Source organism: Rhamphochromis sp. 'chilingali' (assembly GCF_963969265.1).
Source record: "Rhamphochromis sp. 'chilingali' genome assembly, chromosome: 1".
NCBI classification, from domain to species: domain Eukaryota; kingdom Metazoa; phylum Chordata; class Actinopteri; order Cichliformes; family Cichlidae; genus Rhamphochromis; species Rhamphochromis sp. 'chilingali'.
In genome coordinates, this window is record NC_137929.1 from 71,198,643 (window position 1) to 71,223,819 (window position 25,177).

Sequence of the window (25,177 nt, forward strand, 5' to 3'; positions counted from 1 at the left end):
ATTCTCAGCTTCTTTCTTCGACCTCCGGGGTTCGACCACTCTTTAGTCATTGCACAGTTCTGGGGATTATTCTGCCCCGATTTCAAACAAAGATCTGTGTGTTTTGGGTTCACCACCGTGTCCCCCTTTTTACCAAGAGTCTCTCGAACCTCGTTGGTCTGGTGTTCCTGGTTTTCGCCAACCCCTTCATGGTTATTGCTGTGTTTATGGGATCCATCTTCTCCAGGAGCCCAAACGCCATGACACTTGACCTCAGTTCCTGTCTCGGCAGTCCCTACATCTGTCTCTGCTGTAAAGGATCCGCATCTCCGTGTCCCCGTCTGGTGTCTGTTCCTTTCTCTGCAAGAGACATAAAACCAAAACACCTCTCTCCCTAGCCTTGATAATCTAATGTTGTTATCCATTGTTGTTCTAATGATTCAAATTTGGTTTAAAATATTATGTTCAGGACTCTCTGACCCAGGGACTTATTCTAATCATAATCTATGTGTGTGTAAAAGAAATCAAAAATTAATGAACCATTTCTAAGTCTAACACATTATATGCTTAAGTTTTACCATAGCTAAATTATTAAACACACAAATAAAGTCATAAGATGTTCATAAAACCATTGTTTGATGTTCGGACTCAATTCCCCCCTTTTTTGACACACTCCCATGTGTCAATTCATTGGAGCTAGAAAATTAAGAACTCTGTTCTGTCTCTATGTTTTGGAAAATTTTATGCTTGTTGTCAAAATTTGAAGAATTTTTATCATAAGTAAAAGTTATGGCGTTATCATCCCCCTCAGGGCTTAGCTTTCCCACTTTTAGTAATATTCCTCCCACAAATATTCGCAATTACCCTCCTTTGGTGTGAAAACTGTTGGTGTGGTCAAGTGGGTACTATAGAAACAAAAGCTCAGGACAGAACAGTTATCAGTCATGTACTTCATACAAATTTTGCATATGTTTTATTTCATATTGATCCTCTGAGTGTAATGGTACATTTTAATTTGAATTTATCCAAACTAAACACAATATTTTCTTTATTTACTTTGCTCTTGTTCTTTTTCAGTACCACATCCTATCAAATGTTCCTGTCGGTTATATTCTACTTTTAATAACTTACTATTTCAAGCGAGAACCTAAATCACGTGGACCAATGTTTGTTATTGCATATCTCTATTTCGAATATGGCAAGTCATTCATAGATATTGTTAAGGTTTTGGCGATTTTCCTCTATAAAATTTAATTGACTTTTTTACAGTGGCCTAAGTTAATAGTAACATATTCCAGTCATGAGTGACATCAAAAGTTTTCTCCACTGTAGCATTTGGCATTCCCAATAATATAACATGATACCTTAATCAAAACACAGCTAATATAGCACAGTTTTCTTAATGCAAACATCAGTAACTCAGAATCAGCAACCAAAGTGTTAAGTCTGCAGTTCATACTTATGTGAAGCTAGAGTCTCCTCCTCCAGTCTCTCTTATCCTCCTGCTCCTGCAAAAGCAAAACAAAACAAAACAAAACGAAGCATCCACCCTTCTCTTGTCGGCTGGGTGAATTGTTTGTCGGCATTTACTAATCCTCAAGTTGGTGCAGTCTTTGTCTCAGTCTCAAGTCAGTTAGTTTTAGTCGTCAGTCCATCACAGTCCAGTCACATGCATTCATCCACACACATTCATACCAGATTTTGCTGATAATGGAGTCTCACGCGCAACCTATTCGAGCATCCATCCCCAGCAAGATGACGTCATCATTTTAAAAGGAAAACAATTCTTTGTTCTTTTATTCTGGATTGACTCGCTGCAATCCTTTTAGACTCAGGACTTCTCATGTGATCAGTGTCCCATATAAGTGAATTTCTCTCAAGCCAATTACAATCATGGAGAAACACACTTTGCAACTGTTTTTGTAAGAATATTTCATAGCGCTTTAAATTTCAATCTTTCAGGCCTGGTTTAAAGAGCTGATTGTTAAATCATGGACTCACAAAATATCAACATATCACCACCGGTGGATCACACCTCTCAGATTTTCTTATCTCAGTGCATTGTAACAAAAACGAAAACAGACATAACCAACAAAATACTACTAAAATAACACAAACTAGGGCCCATTGCAGACATGTCCAAGCATAAAACTATCCCTCTCTCGCTTACGAGAAAGAACACAAGCCAAAGCTCACTGATAAAATCAAGCTAGCGCTAAGCAAAACCAAACAATCAACCAGAAATTCACAGGAACTTTTGCTTCCTGCCGGGACAATATTGTGTGGGAATAGGAACCTCAGGTGCCGTAACACCTTTTGTTCCTCCTTGAATTAAAACTCAATCACAGAAAATGCCGTACTCCGACCTAAACCTAACACTATTAATTCATCATCCTCACTCTGTGCCACTGTTCCTCATCAGGGCTGTGTGAAGCACAGCAAAGAATTCAGTCAAGGCCTTGAGCCATAAACAGACATCACGCACAGACATTGTTTTCATAACCAAACCGTTTTAGACCTTATTCCTAAAATCTACATAAATGCCCTCTGGGTGACATATAACACATTCTACGTAATCAATGGTAATCAATGGCTCCTCATAAAATTATGTATTGGGATGTTTGTGTGCAGCATTTTGCATATCAGCATAAGCAAAGCATTCTTCATTGCATCAGCGTGTATGTGTGTGTGCGTGTGTATATGTGTGTGTGCGTGTGGATCACTCTTCATTGCACAAGCGTGTGCATGTGTATGTGTGTGCATCACTTCTCAGTGAATCAGCATTCCCGTGTGTGTGTGTGTGCGTGTGTGTGTGTGTGTGTGTGTGTGTGTGTTCATCACTTCCCTGTTCTGCTGTTCTGGGTAAACCACGGCCTGAAGCATGCCCTGGGGTCCTGCCCTCCTCCTTTTCAGTCTGTTTGCGACCATTGCTGCTGCTGCTGCTCAAAATTCAGTCCGTCCTGGTTCTGACCCCAATCGGGGCAGTCCTTTCTCCAGTGTCGATGCTCACCGCAGGTGAAACCTGCATCTTCTTCTGTGTTTTTTGTCCATTCTGAGGTGCCTTCTGACCTCAGTTACTCCTCCTGTCTCGGTCACGCCCTTTTCGCCGCCCGATCATCCGTGTTGGTCCATCACTGTCCTGCACAGTGTGAATGCAAAGTTATCAAGGTCAGCATTCTTTCGCTCGGCCTTACTTTTCCTTCGGGCTTGGCGGGCGTCTCGTCACAGCTCTGTCAGCTGACGCAGTCTGGGAATTTCCCCCGTGTAAATGGTAAATGGTAAATGGCCTGTATTTATATAGCGCTTTTCTAGTCCCTAAGGACCCCAAAGCGCTTTACATATCCAGTCATCCACCCATTCACACACACAGTCACACACTGGTGATGGTAAGCTACATTGTAGCCACAGCCACCCTGGGGCGCACTGACAGAGGCGTGTAGTGAAACGGGCCTTAGGTTTAGTGCTCTCCGTCTCTGCTGCATGAGATCGTTTTCCTGCAGCACTGTTGACTTTTTCAGGTCGTTGTTGTGGGTCCAGCTGTTACAGCATTTGGTCAGGGTCACGTAGAGGGGAGGGCAGGAGTCCAGGTCAGCCTCGGCTTTCAGGGCCGGCAAAGCAGCCTGTAATTAAGCATAAAGAGAAAAAACAAAAAACAAACAAAAAACAAAAACAAACGAACAGGAAAATGATGTTGTGTTGGCTGTGTTATTCAGAAAGGGGAGAAACACCGGGACCAGGCCCTGTGTCAGCCTTCTCTCCCCCTTTTTTTGTTTTTTCTCACCATATAATCCACTCATAACCCACCAAGCTGACAGGACAACATAGGTACATGTTAAAATTCTTAAGATCATGTTTAAAAGCCCAAAAATGGACTTTTCTTTCATTCAGTAATCACTTGTATTAATCAATCAGCAGAAAACATGTCACAATTTGAATCTTTTAACCACTAAATTTGTCGTGTCTTCACTGGTGGGTCAGACCAGTGTCTTTTTTTTTTAAGTTAAATTGTTGTCGTGCAACCCAGAGAGTTTATTTGTCAGTAATGTATTTATCCTTTAACAACAGGTGTATGTTAAGTTTCGCTGCTTTAACCTTGCTGGAACATCTTCACATGTTCATGAGTGTAAGCTGTTTCTTCATTGCATGTGTGTGCATTTGTAGGCAGGCAGGTTAATTTTATCTTTTCTCAAACTAGGCGTTATCTTAAAAGGAGCCTCTCTCTCACATTTCTCTGCTTGTGTGTGTTTTTGTTTCACCTTTTGTTGTGATGCTCCGGACGCCTTCCCAACCTCCACAAGTCCGTTGGCCCCAAAATTCAACCCAATGTCATGTGCTCTTAAAACCTTCATTTCTCCTCTAATTCTCTCCTCGCTGCTGTCTTTTTCACAGCTGCTGATTCGTGCTGGGTGTGGTTCCCATTACCTATAATTTTGCTTCGGCCGCTGTGCTTGTGGGGGCAGTTGGTCCAGGTCCGCAGCTTCCTGTATTAACACACTAAGAGATTTATTTAATTTCATTTTCATCACTGTTAAACAGATGAGCAGGCAACCCGCCTACCTCGACAGCGTAAACTGCACGCCAGTCTCCCAACACATTCCTCTCTCTACTCCTCCATAATTCTCCACTACACACCTCTTACTATCTCTCCTTTTTATTTTTATTTTTAAATGCTTACACCACAGAGTAATACACCCAATTATGCCCGTCTATCTCTATGTGGCTCCAAATTCCCTCTTTATTTAATTTCACACTCGTCAGGGGACAGGCACACAACAATTTCAACCACTGAGACGAGGAATTCAACCTTTTTATATTTCACCTATGATAGAACTCAACCTTAGATGTGAAAGCATTCTCTTGTTCTAGTCCAGAATAAATGTGAACCCGTGGTTACACGGCGGTCCCAGGGTTATTTCTGTAGCTATACGGGAGTCCTCAGTTCCCAAGTTGCCACCTTAGCATCCAGACGCCGCTGGGCCTGGCCACGCGTCCACGACCAGGAGGGGCGCCACACCATGAACAAAATTAGTTTCCACAGGTACACTAGGCGTCAACCTTTGATCTTAAAGCATTCTCTTCGCACTAATGTCCTCCTATTCAGACACATCAACCGTCACTGTCACTGTGTTCCACGCTTCACACACAGACAACATACCCAGAGCGCGCCTTACACACACCCAGAGCGCCTTACACACACACACACACACAGCACTTTTCCTCAGCGGGAGTTTTACACAGAAACCTCTGAGCTCAACTGTTAGAATTCTTTAAAGCACACTGCACCATAGACCAAAATACCCCTTTCTCTGCGCTTATGGCCGCCACAACGGGGCAAAATCGCATCGTAAAGGTGATGCATACGTCCCCTGAAGTTATTACTGATACCATAGGCCAGGTTCTGCTTTATCTTTATTTCATGGCAAGTAAAATTTTACTTATTATTTTATGACCGCAGCCCTCGAGGCTCAACTGATACCATAAACCACCGTCAAACCTCTATTCAATGTACTGAAACCAGCACCAATCACTGCTGTACTCACGGCCGCACCACCGGAACACGGCCGTATCATAAACCAAACCTACGGACGTGTTTCGCTTTTACACGTTGCCAGCGTTCAACTGCACCGTGAGTCAGCATCTGCTTTTCCTCAATTCTATACTAATTTCATGGCCGCATGAACGAGGACTTAACCGACACCATAAACCACTTCAAAACCTCTATTCAATGTACTGGACTGATGGCCGCGTCTCCAAGAGATTCTAATGCATTATTGCTACAGAAGCCAGTCTTCGACAAAATTAAATGTGGAAGGTAAAGTGGGCTGCAACTAGCTCAACGTAGTGTCTTATTAGTATCTCGGTAGAAGCAGTTTACTGCAACTAGCTCAACGTAGTGTATTATTAGTTTCTCGGTAGAAGCAGTTTATCTTACACACTGGAATTCAGCCTCAACTTATGTTGTTAGTATCTTGCACCAAAAACCAGACACCGACAAATTTAATGTGAAAATACGTGTAACTCAGTGAACAGATTAATTTGGAAAGCCCAATATGCACATTTGGTATTTATAATACAACAGGCTGTGCTTACCTTTTTATTTTTGGACCGGTCCTCTGTTCACCTTGCCTCACGATCTCACCAAAGGCCAAATCTGCACCTCCTCAGCACACCAAAGATCCGGGTCACACGGCACCAAGTTGTTGAAATCTCCCAATTCTTTTAATCTTTGGGCTGAAGGAAGGACAATACTCGGTGCATAAATGCTCAATCAACAATCATTTATTTCCATACAATTCAACACAAAGAGCATTTAGAACCATCATGATGGGGAGACATGCATGAAGAGGGTCACAGCAGTCTCAAAATGGTGACGTGTTACTCAGCTTCTTATAGCCGCTAATGGCCCCCACCTAGTCGTAAAAGCCCAAACATTCACATGCTTTCTCTCTTACGGTGCCTAAGTTATAACCTCGGCTCCCTGTCTTCCTACAAAGGTGGGGGTATGGAATGTAGTTTATCTCTTCTGCCCTAGACGCAGAGTCTCCTGAACAATCTTTCTTTTTATGATTCAACTGTAAAGCATGTCAAGAAAACAGTGTAACACATTCACAGCAGATCAAAGATACAGAGTGATGCACACTTATGTAATGAACTAATCTGTGAATATGTTCTGTTAACTCAAAAGTATAATGAGAACTAGACTACATACACAGCACACCATCTAAACTAAAGGATAATATACGTCCTACAGCTGTTATCATAATTCAACTACTTTGATTACATATATAAGGTAACATATGATAACAGAATAATATCACAGTACTAACAGAGACTTGGAGGAGAGAGACCTAATATTTAATAATCCACATTTCACTGTTTTACTCTTTGGTTCAGATGTGGATACTGTATTGTTCTTTCTTTGTGATTGTTTATGTTTAAGTTGTTTGTTGCTGGTTTTTAGTTTGTTTTTTGTCTTTTTGGAAGCTGACACAGTCTCTATGGAGATGGGTTTTTGGGGGGGTAGCAGGAGGAGAGAAGCTGCAGAGAGGCGTGTAAGACTGCAACTCTGCTTCCTGGTCCCAACTCTGGATAGTCATATTTTGGGGGGTTTAATAAATTTGTCCATATTTCTAGAAATGAGAGCTGCTCCATCCAAAGTGGGATGGATGCCGTCTCTCCTAACAAGACCAGGTTTCCTCCAGAAGGTTTGCCAATTATCTATGAAGCCCACATCGTTTGTGGGACACCACTCAGACAGCCAGCAATTTAAGGAGAACATGCGGCTAAACATGTCACTCCTGGTCTGATTGGGGAGGGGACCAAAGAAAACTACAGAGTCCGACAAGTTGCACACTGATTCAATATTGATTTTAGTGACCTCCGATTGGCGTAACCGGGTGTCATTACTGCCGACGTGAATTATGATCTTACTGAATTTACGTTTACCCTTAGCCAGCAGTTTTAAATTTCCTTCAATGTCGCCTGCTCTGGCCCCTGGAAGACAATTGACTATGGTTGCCGGTGTCTCTAGCTTCACATGTCTGAGAACAGAATCACCAATTACCAGAGTTTAACCCCCGGCGGGTGTGTCGCCGAGTGGGGAAAAACGGTTAGACACATGAACGGGTTGGTGGTGTACCTGGGGCTTCTGTTTAGGACTATGCTTCCTCCTCACCGTCACCCAGCCACCCTCTTTCCCCAGCTGCTTGGGGTCTGCCGGGGAACAGCTAGCGGGGCCTACGCTATCTTCGGCTGCACCAGCTACAGGGGCCTGGCTAGCGATGGGTGAATGAAGGGTGCGAAGCCGAGTCTCCAATTCAGTAATCCTGGCCTCCAGAGCTGCAAATATGCTACATTTGTTACAGATATCATTACTGCTAAAGGAGGCCAAGGAGTAACTAAACATCTGACACAATGAGCAAGAAAGTGCAGGAGGGACAGGTGAAGTAGCCATGGTGCTAACCAGTCGGCTACGAGCTAAGCTAAGCTAGCAAAACAGTACAGAGACAGTGAGTGAATACTTTGGCTATAAATTAGGTAGTGAGTACACAGAAAGTGTGCTTCGGATGAAGCACGTGAAGATTATACTATGAAAAAGAATGTATTTAAAAGTTGTTAATTAAATTGCTAAGCAAATAAGCTACTCAGAAACACCACTGTGTTCGAGCAGGAACAGGAAGTGATACTCTACCGCAGAGCGAGCGGACACCAAGTGACAGTGCCACCAAGAGTTGATTAGATGTCAAGAAGGACTTGACAGGCTCAGAAAAGTCAAAAATAGTGAGATATCTTGCAGAGGGATGCAGCAGTCTCAAAATTGCAAAGCTTCTGAAGCGTGATCATCGAACAATCAAGCGTTTCATTCAAAATAGTCAACAGGGTCGCAAGAAGCGTGTGGAAAAACCAAGGCGCAAAATAACTGCCCATGAACTGAGAAAAGTCAAGCGTGCAGCTGCCAAGATGCCACTTGCCACCAGTTTGGCCATATTTCAGAGCTGCAACATCACTGCAGTGCCCAAAAGCACAAGGTGTGCAATACTCAGAGACATGGCCAAGGTAAGAAAGGCTGAAAGACGACCACCACTGAACAAGACACACAAGCTGAAACGTCAAGACTGGGCCAAGAAATATCTCAAGACTGATTTTTCTAAGGTTTTATGGACTGATGAAATGAGAGTGAGTCTTGATGGGCCAGATGGATGGGCCCGTGGCTGGATTGGTAAAGGGCAGAGAGCTCCAGTCCCACTCAGACGCCAGCAAGGTGGAGGTGGAGTACTGGTTTGGGCTGGTATCATCAAAGATGAGCTTGTGGGGCCTTTTCGGGTTGAGGATGCAGTCAAGCTCAACTCCCAGTCCTACTGCCAGTTTCTGGAAGACACCTTCTTCAAGCAGTGGTACAGGAAGAAGTCTGCATCCTTCAAGAAAAACATGATTTTCATGCAGGACAATGCTCCATCACACGCGTCCAAGTACTCCACAGCGTGGCTGCAAGAAAGGGTATAAAAGAAGAAAAACTAATGACATGGCCTCCTCGTTGACCTGATCTGAACCCCATTGAGAACCTGTGGTCCATCATCAAATGTGAGATTTACAAGGAGGGAAAACAGTACACCTCTCTGAACAGTGTCTGGGAGGCTGTGGTTGCTGCTGCACGCAATGTTGATGGTGAACAGATCAAAACACTGACAGAATCCATGGATGGCAGGCTTTTGAGTGTCCTTGCAAAGAAAGGTGGCTATATTGGTCGCTGATTTGTTTTTGTTTTGTTTTTGAATGTCAGAAATGTATATTTGTGAATGTGGAGATGTTATATTGGTTTCACTGGTAAAAATAAATAATTGAAATGGGTATATATTTGTTTTTTGTTAAGTTGCCTAATAATTATGCACAGTAATAGTCACCTGCACACACAGATATCCCCCTAAAATAGCTAAAACTAAAAACAAACTAAAAACTACTTCCAAAAACATTCAGCTTTGATATTAATGAGTTTTTTGGGTTCATTGAGAACATGGTTGTTGTTCAATAATAACATTATTCCTCAAAAATACAACTTGCCTAATAATTCTGCACTCCCTGTACTTTATTGAGAAGACTTTAACTTTACATGAAAACTGCTCAAATACACAAGTATTTGTTAATGTTATACATACAGCAAAACCTGGAAAAAGTGAGACTTGGTGAGTTAAAGGAGCTACAGAGACAGCTTCAAATGGAGAACACTTACCATATAAGTCACTAAGAACGAACAGTTTATAGAGAAATTGTACAACTTCTGTAAGATCCCTCAACTACAACACCTCATATCTGTGGAGGCTTACTGCTGACTTCATCATTTTTATTTATTTATTTTTTAAGAACCCTTCTTAGATAATCTAGCAGTTCATTTGAACCTAATTGGTTCTAATATTTACACCAGTACTTCATTTAAGAGTTTACAATTATGTGGACCAAATGTGACCATGATCATGATAGATCAGTCAAAACTTCATAGGACTAAAAATGTTTGGAGGTTTTGCTGAACTGCACTTTTCTTTTCAGATATTTGACTTGCTCCCACTCAAGAAATCCTCAGGTATCCCGTATGAGGTTGATGATGCTACAGAATGCCTTAATGTGACACCAAAAAGATATGTTTTGCCGTACCCCAGTCAAGAGCAAAATGACGCCTATGCAGTTTTCCAGGTAAAATACAAGTATACCTGTGAGTCCGTCAAACATAACGTAAATACAATAGTTTTTGTTGTTGCACCAGTTTTTGCTGATCTTTGTGTGCTGCTGAAATATCTAGAAAGTCGGACTGAAGATGGCGACAAACTTGCTTTTTCGATTGCCTTCATGCCTCAAGTTAAAAGGAAAAGTATACCATGATGGCTCAACTGAAATCTATTCCATGTACTACTATGGTGAATCATTTTCTTGTTTGCGTTGTGTTTTTGATACAAATTTTCTTTGTATTCAACAAAAAGAAAACCGGTAATTATTTTCCTTTTTTTTCTTTAGATATGGTTCCTGATCGTAGTGATTCTTCTGGTCGTGGTCTGGGATCTGCTGGGCCAATAGTGACAGCTCGCTCTTTCTTCCCTGAGACGTGGATCTGGGATCTGGTGGAAGTTGGGTAAGTATCTGTTGTGAAGAGATCTGGTGCATTTTACATTTTAAAAAGTTTATACGATCACATTTAGAAACCCATGTGAACTTTCTGCTGTGTCTTTGCACACATGAAAAACATGAAAATAGAATAATTGTGAGTTTTTTCTTGAGCATGTTTTGATGCTTCAGGCTGATGTTTTGTCATATTTAAAGTTTTGTGGGATACATTATTTCACTGTCATCAGCAACATGGAGCTCTTTTGCTTTGTCAATGCAACATATACAAGTAATTCACACTGCAGGATGTAACTACACTGTTATACAAGTAATTTACAGACATAAAAACATGTTTGATTATGTTACAGAATATGTTTGTGTGTATCTGCTGCTTCAGAGACGATGGAAAAAGGGGCGTGTCCCTGACTGTCCCAGACACCATCACCACCTGGGAGACGGAGGCTTTCTGTTTGTCCTCTCAGGGTTTTGGTTTGGCTCCTCGTAAAGAAATGAAAGTCTTCCAACCTTTCTTCCTTGAACTCACCATGCCCTACTCCATCATCCGGGGGGAGCACTTTGAACTGAGGGCGACTGTCTTTAACTACCTGACCAGCTGCATCATGGTAATGAATGATTAAAGTGTTTAGATACATGTCTGTTCATAGCCAAGGAAAGCCATACTGAAAACATGACTTTCTAAGCAAAATTTATATCATAGTTATTAAAATACAATAGAAAATATCTTTTCTTTGGCAATATAACCATGCAGGATGCAGGCCGTTCTTGAAGGGCCCCTGCTCACCAACACCTGCAAGCTCACCTGCAAGCACAGACACCAGGATTGCCCAATCACATGTCTTTACACTACCAGCCCTCCTCTAGCTTTCTTTGTGCGCTCATGCACCTTGTAGAACAGAGTTTAGTGTGGAGGCTGTAAGAAAACAGATGGAGGGAAACAATTAGGAAGGGAGTGATTAAAGTATCCAAGTAAAATGAAGGTCTACTTTGATCATGAGTTCATAACATCAAACTTGTGCATTTGTTTAGATGCTTAGAAATGTGTTCACATTTGAACTCAGGTTTAAATGTAGCCATGTCTGTGTTCCTCGTACAGGTTACTGTCACTCCTGGGCCGTCCTCAGATTACACCCTCACGCCTCTCTCTGGTGATCTGTACACATCCTGTTTGTGTGCCAACGAGCGCAAGACCCTCAGGTGGACCATGATCCCAACAGCCTTAGGTGAGGATCAGGCTTTGGTCCTCCACACTGCCAGGAAACCGCTGTGTGGCAGGCTGAGTACGACCCAAGTGCAGCACCCAGAAGCAGGAAGTGAACTCTCAGGAAGTGACTTAAAAAGAATCCACATAAGATGGCTAAATAGAATAAATGAGATTAAAACAATAAAGAGCAATTATAAAAACACTATGTGAGAAATACTGCTGAAATATAAGTTATCATAATGAAATGAGAGAATCTGAGCCCCAATAAGCTATATTCATGGAATTTAGAAAGCTGTGTGTGCATTAGACCACAGTGAGTGTGCAGTGTAGAGCTAGGACATGTAGACAGTCAAATGCAGCTGCAAATCCAGGTAAACCAAGAATATAACCCCTGTGTTTGGAAGGCTAAACGTGGGGGTTGTAGGGAGTGGGGCAGAACGTCTATACCTCCAGTCTGAGGGCAGCAGCTGCCTCCATCCTCATGCTTTACTTAATGCAGCTGTCTTAGCCAATTACAAGTCATTTTGAAACCTTTCTTTCAATTCATTATGCATGCTTCCCTTGGTCAGTATCATTAGAACAGACTGTTTGCAGTTGCATTACCATGCAAATGATTTCTTCTTAATCTTAAATGGATCTTATGATTTGCAGTACTTTGGCCTCCAGCAGGACTCAGCAGCAACCCTGACATCATTTTGGACTGTTTTTTTTTTCAGCTCATGTTTTTCATGCCTGATGCAGTAAAATTTCCAATTGTAATTGATCTTACCTTCGATTTAGAACCAACATTAAATCTAGCTTTAGATCTAGATGTAGATCTAGTGTGATCACAGTTAACCGCCTCCTTTTGTCCCAACACATTTCCATCTGGTTTCTACAAAATCTGTAAAACAACCTCGGTAACCTTTATTTTAATGGAGAGACGAAGAAGGTGACCTGTGCTGCTGCTTTTAGGGGCTGTGAATGTGACTGTGTCTGCTGAGGCCGTAGCGTCCCATGTGTCATGCGATAATGAGGTTGTGAGCGTACCAGACAGAGGTCGCATCGACGTGGTCACCAAATCTCTCATAGTGAAGGTCAGTGTCATAAATACGAGACGAGAAAAACATTTTTACTCATAAAATTTAAATTGTTACTCATTTTAAAGATACTTTTCCTCAGGCTGAGGGAAGTGAGACGACAAAGACGTACAACTGGCTTCTTTGTCCAAAAGGTCAGTGTGATGTCCATCAGTCACAAAGTTTAAATAAAGAAATGACCTAAATGCTCAAAGTTAGCAGTGGAGTGCACTGTGTACATAAAATGTGCCAAATTTTCATCTTTTACTTTCACAAAATGTAACGATATGTGCTGAAGATCAGGCCACCTGGTGACTTTGAACAGTAACTGTTGTAGTCGTGACTTCCTGATTGGACGTTTGTTGTGTCTGTACACAGGAAGCCCGCTGACGGAGGAAGCAGAGATACATCTGCCTGAGAATGTAATAGAAGGATCTGCCCGCACTTCTGTATCAGTCCTGGGTAAACCTCATCATTTCATCTCAATTTTGATTCAGCCAAATAAAAATATGGCAGGTCAAAGCTTTGTTAAAAAGGCAAATTACTAAAACAACAGAAAATAAAAGAGACGTCACCTTCAAGTAAAAGTAAAAACCGTATTCAGCTTTTAAAAGATGATTTCATTTATAGATAGACCCACGTCTTCCTGGCCTTGTGTGAAAAAGAAATGGACCCCAAAAAGGCTGTTTGTGCCATTCTGTGCAGGAAGAACTGCAGTCTAGCTTTAGTCATAAGTGTGTTTGAAACGCTGAGTTTTGGCCCAGTCACACCAGAGAGTTTTCCAGCGCAATCGTTCTGGTCATGCAGAATCATGTCAGTAGGATTTAAGTCCAGATTTTGACTCGGCCACTTTCTGGTGTCCTGGATCATTTTCCATGTTAACCCTCTGCGGTCGACGTACGCGCCGACACGTCAAAATCACATGACCAATTTAAGACGACACAGCCACAAGATAGTGATGGGATTTCTTTCTCTTGTTGGAGAACCGGCTCTTTCGGCTCGGCGCATTAAAAAGAGCCGGCTCTTTCAGCTCCCAACCGACTCTTCAGGTTGTTTTGTTGGTCGAAAGTAACGGACTTCAGACTATATACCAGTTCTTGAATTGTGTTGATGGGCCACGTAAAACCAGAGTTATGATAAAAAATACACATAATGTTTTTTTCTGAACAAAACAGCGGCGTTTACAGCAGGAAGAACGGTAAAAACGGCGTTTTCTACAGACAGCGCTAGCAACCACTCTCCGCTTGCGCGTGAAAAAATAAAAATAAAAAACACCCCTTCCCTATTGGTGTTAGAGTTTACCATGTCAGCCAATCAAAAAATGATATGGCAACATGTGACGCTTGGTTATTTAGGGAGAACGGCATTTTTAGTAGTGACGGAAAGCGAGCAAAAGAGAGAGAGAGCGAGTTTTCATATGTCACACATTAGTGACGTTTAGCGTGTTTGGAGGCTGTAGTTAGTGTGTTGTGTAGTTATTGTGTTGTATTGTGTGTCAGTTATACTGCTGAATGTCACATTTGCTCCAAAAACGCCGTCAAAGGCAGAGTCCAGTGTAAACGCTGTTCCCACATGGAAAACTGGACATATGCTCCTCCTGCTGTCAGACCTGGTTTAGGCCTGTGCTGTTCTCCTCTGTCTTATACTGAACACAAATCATTTGTGTGCCTTCTTATTTGATGCAGTACACCTGATTGTTCTGTAAATAGATTTAAATGGTTATGTAAAAAACGCCTGAGGCCTGGGCTGCATTTTTAGGTAAATAGTACCATATAACTTTGTTGTGTGCAAAATTTGTGCATAATTTTATTCTATCTATTTGCATTTCTCTTTTTTTTTTCTTTTTTTTTAAGTGACATCAGAGACAGCAGCATGTGACATCACGTGATGGCGGAGCTTCAGTTCATCCTTTGTCATTTTTTTTTTTTTTAATAGGACAGGGGGAAAGAATGAAAGAAAGAGGGGGAGAGAAAGAAAGAAAACCAAAGGGGAGAAGAGACGGTGAGAAGGGGGGGAAGAGAGAAAAAAAAACAAACAACAAAAAAAAAAAACTCCTGGGTCACCTGTATGGAGAAAAAAAAACAAAAACAAACAGAGGAGACAGCAAACAACAAAGAGCAACATAATAATAGAAAAAAAAAAGCACCATCACAATAAACTAGCTAGCAGTAGATATCAATAGTTACTAAATAATAGACGATATTGTTCAGCACGCAAGATAGACAGCGCACAGTGTGCTTTGAGGCAGCAGCCAAGAAAGCTGTAGTCCGCGTCTGTGAATACCCATGTGTACACCTGTGTGCATACCTGTGTGGATCAGCATGCTTGTATTCCAAAGGTTTCTCCATGTAATGATCTGCTAGGGAGTGTGGGGAGCCACAGCCCTGTCCTTTATGGTATCAAGCGGGTATGGAGGAGATCAAAACTCCAGACATCCAGAGGCCCCCAGAACACAAGAGACCAAGGAAGACCCACAGAGGGGCAGCTGCGCCACTGTCCCAGTAAGAGCTAAGGAGAGTCCCAGATGAGGGCTCATTCAGCAGCCGCGGAGCAGAAGCCAGGGGGAGTTGCAGTGATGCGCCCGTGGGCTCCGCCGGCAGCCAGCTGTGCCTGAGTGACCGAGCCCCAGGCCGAGAGGCCGGGGGCACCCCACCTCCGAAATGGCCCGAGCGAGCCCCAATAAGCGGCCGCCAAGGAGTGAGCTGGTGTGTACCCGGACGCCCACCCCCAGATACAAAGAACCACCAACGCACCGACACCTGAGGGAGTCCGCCACCGGCAGGGGAAGTGGTGGTGGGTGGAGATAGGCCTCCAAACCTTGGAAGGCCCGAGATGTCCCCAGAGAGGTGGCGTCTGATACCCAACCTGACATATAGACACAGACATACAGGCACACACAGACACAAACATCCATTCCCACCCTCATGCTCTCATATGCACTTACTCCACACTCAACCAACGTGGAGACAAATATAAAGAGATGCTGTACACGCGATCACACTCCCCAAGCGTACTCTACAAACCGGGTCTAGGTACCCCTGCCCCTGGAGGGGGGAACTGCACCCAGACCCAGGTGGTGTTACCCTTTTCCCTGCGGTGGGGAGAGGCAGACCGCCCCGACTCCGCAGCAGCAGGGAGGCCCCACACTCCAGACCGCAGCCGGACGGCCAACTCCTCCTCCTAGCCCCCCTGCTCCAGCAGGCCGCAGAGAACGGGGGTGAGAGAAGACTCCAAACCTCCCTCCACCCGCTCATTGTAGTGTTGATGCATGTGTGTTCTAAGGTGCAATTAAAACCCAGGAGGGCATGGAGCTACCTGCCAGAGAGCAGCAGGTAAGCGCATAGTCCCTCCTGTTAGCCCTCAATGTCTACGTGTATTTAAAATTGAGAGGTGGGCAACGATGCCAGGGGTGAGGTGTACACCCTGATGGTAACTTGGACTCCGTGTATTGTGCCCACCCCCAAGATCCTATATGTATGTGTAATGAGAGTGTGAGTAATGTGAATGTCTAAGTTGTGGGATAAAATTGAGGCAGAGGCAACCAGAAGGGGACAGGGGGGGGGGGGGGGGGGGGGGTAGCCTCCTCTGCATCCTGGTGACATACCCCTACTCCAAGGCCCTGCATGTGTGGGTGGTTGTGGTGGAGCGGGAGGAGGGAGGCAGCTGGAGATGGGGAGGGAAGGAAGGGAGGGGCAGTGACCCCTCCCTGGGGCCAGCTCCCCCGCTGACCCCAGTAGGCACTCCCACACTCCGCGACCCGCCAGGGAAAAGGGGGCCCAGACCCATCCAGACCGGGGCCCAGCGCAGCTGCGCCCCCCGGCGCCACAGAGCCCGGGACAGTCCACCCAACCCCACCACAGAGAAAACTGCACCCACCCCACCATCCACTCGTCTTCTAGACTACATGAGACAATAGACGCCCAGGCTGAGATCTTCCTCCACCTCTCCTGTATCTCCCCCTCCTGCAGAGAGTTCCTGAGGGGAGGAAAGCTCCTGCAAGGTGTAACAATCTCCCCCACCGGTTGAAGAGCCCCACAGGCGACTCGACACACCGGCGGCAACCTGCGCCAGGGATGGACTCCCATGCACCCACCCGCCCACAACCCCGGCAACACACAAACCAGGACCCAAGGCCTCGAGGCCCAGCCAGGGCCCCGGCCCAGAGATGGAGCGCCCCCAGATACTCACGCCCATCCCGGACCCACCCAGGGGCAGACAGGCTACCAGGTCAGTAACCCACGTCCATCATCACAGACCCTCCCCTAGCCCCGCTGCACGCAGCCATGAGGAAATGGTCAGAAAAGAGCCCCCAACCGGACATGACCGCTACCCCAGGTTGAGCCCCCCAAGGAAGATGCCTCCGGGGAACCCCCCGACGCCCTAAGCCTGTCCCTGCCCCCACACCAATCACAACATTGAAGGCGGGACCAAACTATGACCCCCCACCCCCACTAGGTGATGGAGCCGATCAAAGGAGCCCAGAGCAATTGATCTGATGTGGTGGCAGAGGCTGTATCAAGACTAATGTAATCTAATAGATAATTTCTATATTGGTTAGAATTAAGATTATTTTTATTTTTCCAGTTCATGAGGACTGTTTTCTTGGCTATGCATAGGGCAGTGAAAACCATATGGGCTATATTGTTTTCTGAAGTGACATTATCTAAGCTGCCCAACAAACACACTAAGGGGGAAGTTGGAATGTTACATTTCAGACACTTTGATAAGTCTTCACATATCTCGTGCCAAAACTTCTGCACTGGTGGACAGAACCAAAGAGCGTGAATGTAATTGTCTGGTGTATTGTTTTGACAGTGTGAGCAGTTGTTGGAAGATGTAAAGCCCATCTTGAACATCCGATGACCTGTATAGTGCACTCTATGTAGTATTTTGTATTGTATTAATTGCAGACTGGGATTTTTAATCAATTTAAAAGTTTTTAAGCATACCTGAGACCAGAAGTTTTGGTCTAAACTGACTGATAAATCTGCTTCCCACTTTGCAATAGGAAGGGATATTGATTCATCTAATTTAGAGAATGTTCTATATATTTTAGATAATAATTTGGGGGATTTAAGAGTAAGGAAATGTGCCGCACTTGGTGGTGTTTGTAATTCAACTTGACTGAGGTTAAATTTCTTTTTTATAATGGATTTAATTTGTTGATATTCTAAAAAAATTTTCTTGTTGATCCCATATTGTGCAACTAGTCTGTCAAATGGGATCAATTCTGTTCCCTCCAATATATGTTCTAAGTATTTAATTCCTTTACAACTCCATTCTGGGAAGTTAATCATATTATTGTTTTGTAATATGTCAGGGTTATTCCAGATAGGAGTACGTTTGCATGGGATTAGTGAAGACTCCGTTATTTTTAGAAACTCCCACCATGCTGTCAGAGAGGAGCTGATGTTGATACTTTTAAAGCATTCATGTCTTTTGATGTTTGAGCTAATAAATGGTAGGTCTGAAATCTCTAGATCCTTGCATAGTGCCTGTTCAACATCTAGCCAGGGCTCAACTAAGAAGGTATGTTTTAACCATTCTGAGATGAACTGAAGCCTGTTGGCTAAGAAGTATTGGTGAAAATTAGGCAGATCTAATCCTCCTCTATCCTTGGTTCTTTGTAGCGTTTTTAAGCTAATATGCGGGGGTTTATCTTTCCAAAGGAATTTGGAAATATATGAATCCAGAGATCTGAACCAATCTTGTGATGGTTTGTTAGGGATCATCAAAAATAAGTAATTTATTTTTGGCAAGATCATCATTTTTATAGTGGCGACCCTTCCCATGAGTGATATGGGTAAAGATTTCCATCTAGTCAGATCGCCTTCTACTTTCTTTAGAAGTGGGATGTGATTTAATTTAGTTAAGTCTGAAAGCTTAGGAGAGACATTAATACCTAAATATTTAATATTTCCTGATTGCAGTGGGGCAGAGGAAGAATTATGGAAGGAGCAGTTAATGGGGAGAACTGTAGATTTTGGCCAGTTAATTGAATAATCTGAAACTCTTGAAAACCAGTTTATTAGAGTAATTACCTCAGAGAGGTTGGTTTGTGTGTTTTGCAGAAAAAGCAACACATCATCCGCATAGAGACTGATTTTATGTTCTATGTTCTTACATTTTATGCCCTTAATTGTTGTAGCCTGTCTAAATGCTGCTGCTAGAGGTTCGATAAAAATTGCAAAAAGTGAAGGGGAGAGTGGGCATCCCTGCCTGGTGCCCCTCAGGAGACAGAAGCTGGAGGATGTCTGGTCATTTGTTCTGATACGAGCTGTTGGGGAATTGTATAATATTCTTATCCAGTTTATAAAAGAGTTTCCGAAACCAAATTTGTGTGAAGTTGCGAATAAAAATTTCCAGTTAACTCTGTCAAATGCTTTTTCTGCATCTAGAGATAATATTATGGTTTCAATGTTTTTATTGTATGAGTAGTCTATTAAATTAAGTAATCTACGAGTGTTTGTTGAGGAGTGCCGACCTTTTATGAAACCAGTTTGGTCAGGATGAATTAAGAGGGGGGTTATTTTCTCTAATCTCTTTGAGAGAGCTTTGCAGATTATTTTAAGGTCTACATTTAAAAGAGAAATTGGACGATAGCTTGAGGGAAATAAAGGGTCTTTGCCTGGTTTTAGCAGGAGACTAATGTTGGCAGAGTTCATATTTGGTGGTAGTCTGCCATTTTCCTCGATTTCCTGCAACATGCCGTGGAATACTGGTGCCAGAATTGTCCAGAATTCTTTGTAGAATTCTGCAGGGAAGCCGTCTGGACCTGGAGCCTTATTATTGGGCATACTTATCAGGGCTTCCTGGAATTCACTTGGTGTCAGTGGCGAATCCAGTTCCATTGCTTGACTGTCTAGTAATTTTGGGAGATTTACGTTGTCAAGAAACCGATCAATTTCTTTTTTAGATGGGTTTATTTGTGGTAAGTATAAAGTTTCATAGAAATCCCTAAAAATGTTTATTCTTCCAGGGTCATATATTGTGTTCCCCGATAAATCTTTAGCAGCAAATATAGTTGTTTTTTCTTTATTTATTTTTAACTGGTTAGCTAGATATCGACCTGATTTGTTACTGTGTTCAAAATTCTGCAAGCGAAGTCTTTGTATAAGGAATTGTGTTTTTTTATTAATAGTTTCATTTAATTCTAGTTTTGTTTTGCATATTTTGTTCAATGTTTCCTGATCTTGGTGGGACGCGTAGGCTTCTTCTAGTGATTTGATGGTTTTTTCTAATTCCTGAATGTTTTTGTTTTCTTCTTTCTTTTTGTGTGATGAGAAAGAAATTATTTTACCTCTCATCACAGCTTTCCCTGCTTCCCATAGAACAGAAGCAGATATTCCGGGAGTGTCATTAAAGTCTAAATATGAAGTCCATTCCTTTTTAAAGTATTTAATAAAGTCTTCATCTTTAAGCAGTGATGTATTAAATCTCCAGTTTTTACTTGGCGTAGTATTATTCTTGTGCATTAGTTTTAAAGATACAGGAGCATGATCACTGACAGCTATAGGATGAATCTCAGTGTCTGAAATGTCACTCAGCAGTGAGCTGCTGACCAAAAAATAATCCAGACGAGAGTAAGAGTGATGAACATGCGAGAAAAAAGTATATTCCTTACTGTTGGGGTGAAGGGAGCGCCATGCATCGCGAAGGCCAAAGTCGCTCATATACTGTTTGATTATATTTGTGGATTGCCAATTGCGCTGAGTTCCTGTTGTGTTGAGCCTATCCATTTCTTCATTTAGTCCAAGGTTGAGGTCACCGCCAAGAATGAGTATTTGCATTTCAAGTTATGAAAATGATTCGTCAAACATGTTTGTGGGTTTTACAGTAAAAAATTTAACTTTTTTCTACTCGGATTTTGACATTTTTGTCTGAATTTAGATCAACTGTGCTAATATAGTATACCAAAATGAAAAAATAACTCAAGTTTCAGATATTTAAAGCTGTGCTGAAAGTAACGATGCCAAACAAGGCAAGATAAACAGTTTTTAAAGGTGAGATATAGAGGTAAAATCAGAAGTAGTCAAAAACGGCCAATTATACCCTGACCCCAGAAGGTTAAATGCCCAAGTTTTAGATTTAAGGCACAAACTGATAACTGGACATTCTCCTGGTAGAGAGTTCTTCCCTCCAGGTCATGGCGAGCTAGTGAAACCGCAAAGGCATGATTTAACACTGGGCACCAGCTGCCTTAACCAGACTCCTCCGTCACTAACCACCTGAACCCAATGCCCCACCCCTCCCCTGCAGCTGAGCTGCAGACAAACCTACGCCACACAGCCCCAGAGCATCAAATTCAAATTCAAATTCAAATTTTATTTGTCACACACACACAACCATACACAGTATGACATTGGGGGGTGAAATGCTTGTAGCTGTACAATGCCCGACCATTAAATGACAGAAGAAAAGTTTTACAATATTTACAATTTACAGTTTACTACAGAATTTACAAATTAACTTAGGAATTTACAGTAAAGAATGTGCAAATAGCAGAAGAGATTATAAAGGTTATAAAGATTATAAATTACAGGAATTATAGGATTATAGGAAATGTGTGGTGGTGCGTGTGGTGATTTGATGTGTGTGAGAGTCCAGTCTTATAGTGACGTGTGTGGGAGAGTCCAGTCCTACACCTGGTTCAGGGCCCGAATAGCCTGGGGGAAGAAGCTCCTCCTCATTCTCTCTGTTTTGGCCTTAAGGGAGCGGAAGCGCTTCCCAGACCTCAACAGTGAGAAGAGTCCATTGTTGGGATGGGAGAGGTCCATCATAATCTTCCTAGCTTTGGACTTGCACCGCTTGGTGTAGATGGACAGCAGGTCAGGGAGCTCTGATTGAATGATGCGTTTGGCTGAGCGCACCACTCTTTGCAGATCTCGTCTGTCCTGCTTGGTGCTGTTCCCAAACCAGGTGCAGATGTTTGCCGTCAGGATGCTCTCGATGGTGCAGGAGTAGAAGTTCTTGAGCACCTTCAGTGGCAGATGGAAGTCTCTAAGTCTTCTGAGGAAGAAGAGATGCTGACGAGCTTTCTTAACCAGGGAGTTGATGTGGCAGGACCATGACAGGTCCTGAGTGATGTGGACACCCAGGTATCGGAAACTGTCCGATACCTGGCGTGCCACTGATGATGAGGGGTTTGTAATTCCTCGCCTGCTTTGTAGTGAAGTCCACGATCAGCTCCTTAGTCTTGCTGATGTTTAGGAGGAGGTTATTCTCCTGGCACCAGGTCTCCAGGTTCCTAATCTCCTCCAGGTAGGCCGTCTCGATGTTGTCGGAGATCAGGCCCACAACAGCAGTGTCGTCAGCAAACTTGACAATGGAGGTGGTGTCTGATGTGGCTACACAGTCATAAGTGTACAGTGAGTACAGCAGGGGGCTTAAAACACAGCCCTGAGGCACTCCAGTGCTGAGTGAGATGGAGGGGAAGACTTGTCTTCCCACCCTCACTGTTGGGGAGGGTGGGAAGACCCTCCCCAACAGTGATCACACAGTTGGTATGATGTTCTTTCTATGAAATGATGCGTCACTTTTAAGCCAAATGCAACAAAACTCAAAACGTTTTCTCTTCAGTCCATAAAATATTCTCCCAAATATCTTGTGGAGCATGGAGATGTTTTTTGGCAAATGTGAGATAAGCTTTTGTGTTCTTCTTGGTCAGCAGTGGTTTTGTCCATGAATGCTGTTTTTGCCCCGTCTCCTTTGTATTGTTGAATCGTAAACTCTGACCTTTACAGAGGAAGGCAAGGCCTTCAGTTCTGGGTGTTGTTGGGATTCGCTTGACTTTTTCGGTGAGTCGTCGATGTGCTAATGGAGTAATTTCGGCCACATCTTTTCTAGTTTTCTCAGTTTGTGGATAATGGGTTCCAACATGGTGCACTGGCGCTCCAAAGCTGTAGAAATTGTTTTTAATCCTGTCCAAACTGATAGATCTCAAGACTTCTCGCCTATTTTTGAATTTCTTTTGGTCATGGCAACGACGTGTTTCTTCTGGACGTCTTTTAGCCTGCTTCCCTTTGTCAAACAGATTGTACTTGAGTGATTTCTTGATCCAGAAGGTCTGGCCTTAATCAGGCCTGGGTCTGGTTGGTGAAATGAAACTCAGTCTTCCCAGAAATATTTGGTTAATCACAGTCAATCTACGATTTTCAGTTTGGATGTTTTTTCGCTCACTAAATGAAATCATCATTTAAAATTGCATATTGAAGTATTCAGGTTATCTCTGCCCAATAATACAAAGTTGTTTTACGCTAGTTTTGTTAGTTTTAGTGAATCAGTGTTTTTGATCAGGTGACATCCTCGGCCGGGCTCTGAAGAACCTGGATGGATTGCTGCAGATGCCGTATGGATGTGGGGAGCAGAACATGGCTCTCCTGGCCCCCAACATCTACATCCTCCACTACCTGAAAGGCACACAGCAGCTCACCGCAGCCATCATGGAAAAAGCTACTAACTTCCTCACCAGTGGCAAGTTTTTATTGTTTCCTCTAAGAAGGAAATCATTTGAATCACTTCAACACACACGGTTCAAGAAACAAGCCGACAGGAGGCAGAACATTAGTCACAGCTTTTGGTCAAATGCGTAATTTTCCTCATCTGTCAGCAAGAGTCATTGAATTTCCTAAATCTCGATGTACACATGCAGATCCATAAACAAATGGAGTCCAATCATCACCATAGCAACAATGTCTCGATCATGGTGTCCCTGTTGTTACAGGATACCAAAGACAGCTCAACTACAAAAGTGCTGACGGTGCTTACACCACATTTGGAACAGGACCAGGAAACACTTGGTGAGAACATCACTGATCAAACATGTCACAAACCAGAGAGGTTACACTGGTTTTTAAATATCCCACCAAACAGAAGACGTTTCTTGAAGTTTGACTACCCATTAATAACATAAACATGTCTACCTCTAATACTTAAAATAATTCTCCATTTAATCCTTTGACTAAGCCAACATTAACAATACCTTTTGGTTAATACTGTGTAATTTAGTAGGTAGGAAGGAGCATTAGAGCCACATGAAAATGTTATTGATCATTATTAGAATAAAGTCAAATTTTAAAGCTTAAAGTTATTTTACTTTAAGAAAAAGTCTAAATACTATTTCAATAATAAAGTCTTAATACTGTTTTGTGAAAAAAGTCAAATTCAAATCTAAGAAAACAGTTGAAATGATTACAGTTGTTGCTTCAAACGATTGCTATACCCTGTATAAAATGCCTTGAGTAGATGTAGTGAAATAAATCAGTGGTCTTGTGATACAGCATAGATCCTCTTTATTCCACGAGCGTGGAACCATCGGTATCCTTGCATCTGTACATTAGCAGCCATTTCCTTTTATACAAATTTAACCACATGCAGCTTTCTGCACCACTTTCTGCTTTTCAGTGTACTTATACTTACTGCCACGCTGTTTTTATTGCTACAAGTGACATCAGTTCCTTCCTTGTTACTAAAACTGAGTCTGAAGTACGATTTCACTAATTCAGAGGGGAAAGCAACCGTGGCAGTTTGTCCTGAAATAACTGTGATATCCACATTTCTGCTTTTGTCTCAAAATACATTTTCAAATTTAACCTTGAAATTTCAAGTTTATTTTCAAAATGATCAGTATTTCTTTCTCTTAATGTGACCTCACAGCCAAACATTTCCATCATTGTAAGACGTGTAAGTGTTGTTGTCTTTTTGTCAGGCTGACTGCGTTTGTGGTAAGAAGTTTTGCCAAAGCTCAGTCTTTCATCTTTATTGATCCCAGAAAGATCGAAGAGTCTAAGACCTGGCTGCAACATAAACAACAAGAAAATGGCTGTTTTGAAAAGTCTGGGAAACTCTTCCATAACGGAATGAAGGTAACCTGCAGTTCTTCGCTGTTAGACTGTGGAAACAGCCTCCAGTGTGGATTTAACAAATTTTATTAATAATGTCATGCATACATGGAAAACACTGTACTACATACTGTAATAGCTCACATCAGTATATTCTATTATTTTATTTAAGAAATAATTTCCATTCATCTTGTTCCATTCACACCAGCACTGCTTTCTATGTAGCATTCACACATATTTATACTAAATACAAAGTATGCACTAGAGACCAACTTGGGATTAGTATATTGCCCACAAATATTTGGCATGCAGGCTGGAGCAGCTGGGAATCAAACCACCAACCTTCTGATTAGTAGATGACTACACAAACTGTTTATAAGGTTGGGGAAACCTGAGGTGAAGAAACATCCATCTCACTGGAAATACAATGTCCAGATGAACAAAATCAACTTCCTGTTCATCTCTTTAGCTGGATGTTTGAACATGCA

General features: G+C 42.6%; 1 protein-coding gene across 1 annotated transcript in view; it reads left to right on the forward strand.

The window, feature by feature from the left end:
- Positions 1 to 25,177, forward strand: part of LOC308395886 (alpha-2-macroglobulin-like) — a gene marked incomplete at its 5' end in the record, with an annotated part of 66,161 nt that overhangs the window by 34,609 nt on the left and 6,375 nt on the right. Inside the window, 11 exons of the mRNA XM_080880925.1 lie at positions 10,021 to 10,164; positions 10,271 to 10,385; positions 10,483 to 10,597; positions 10,967 to 11,192; positions 11,684 to 11,810; positions 12,746 to 12,867; positions 12,953 to 13,004; positions 13,228 to 13,311; positions 23,146 to 23,322; positions 23,573 to 23,648; positions 24,557 to 24,713. Coding sequence (XP_080737051.1) covers positions 10,021 to 10,164; positions 10,271 to 10,385; positions 10,483 to 10,597; positions 10,967 to 11,192; positions 11,684 to 11,810; positions 12,746 to 12,867; positions 12,953 to 13,004; positions 13,228 to 13,311; positions 23,146 to 23,322; positions 23,573 to 23,648; positions 24,557 to 24,713 — 1,395 coding nt within the window. The remainder of the gene's footprint in view (positions 1 to 10,020; positions 10,165 to 10,270; positions 10,386 to 10,482; positions 10,598 to 10,966; positions 11,193 to 11,683; positions 11,811 to 12,745; positions 12,868 to 12,952; positions 13,005 to 13,227; positions 13,312 to 23,145; positions 23,323 to 23,572; positions 23,649 to 24,556; positions 24,714 to 25,177) is intronic.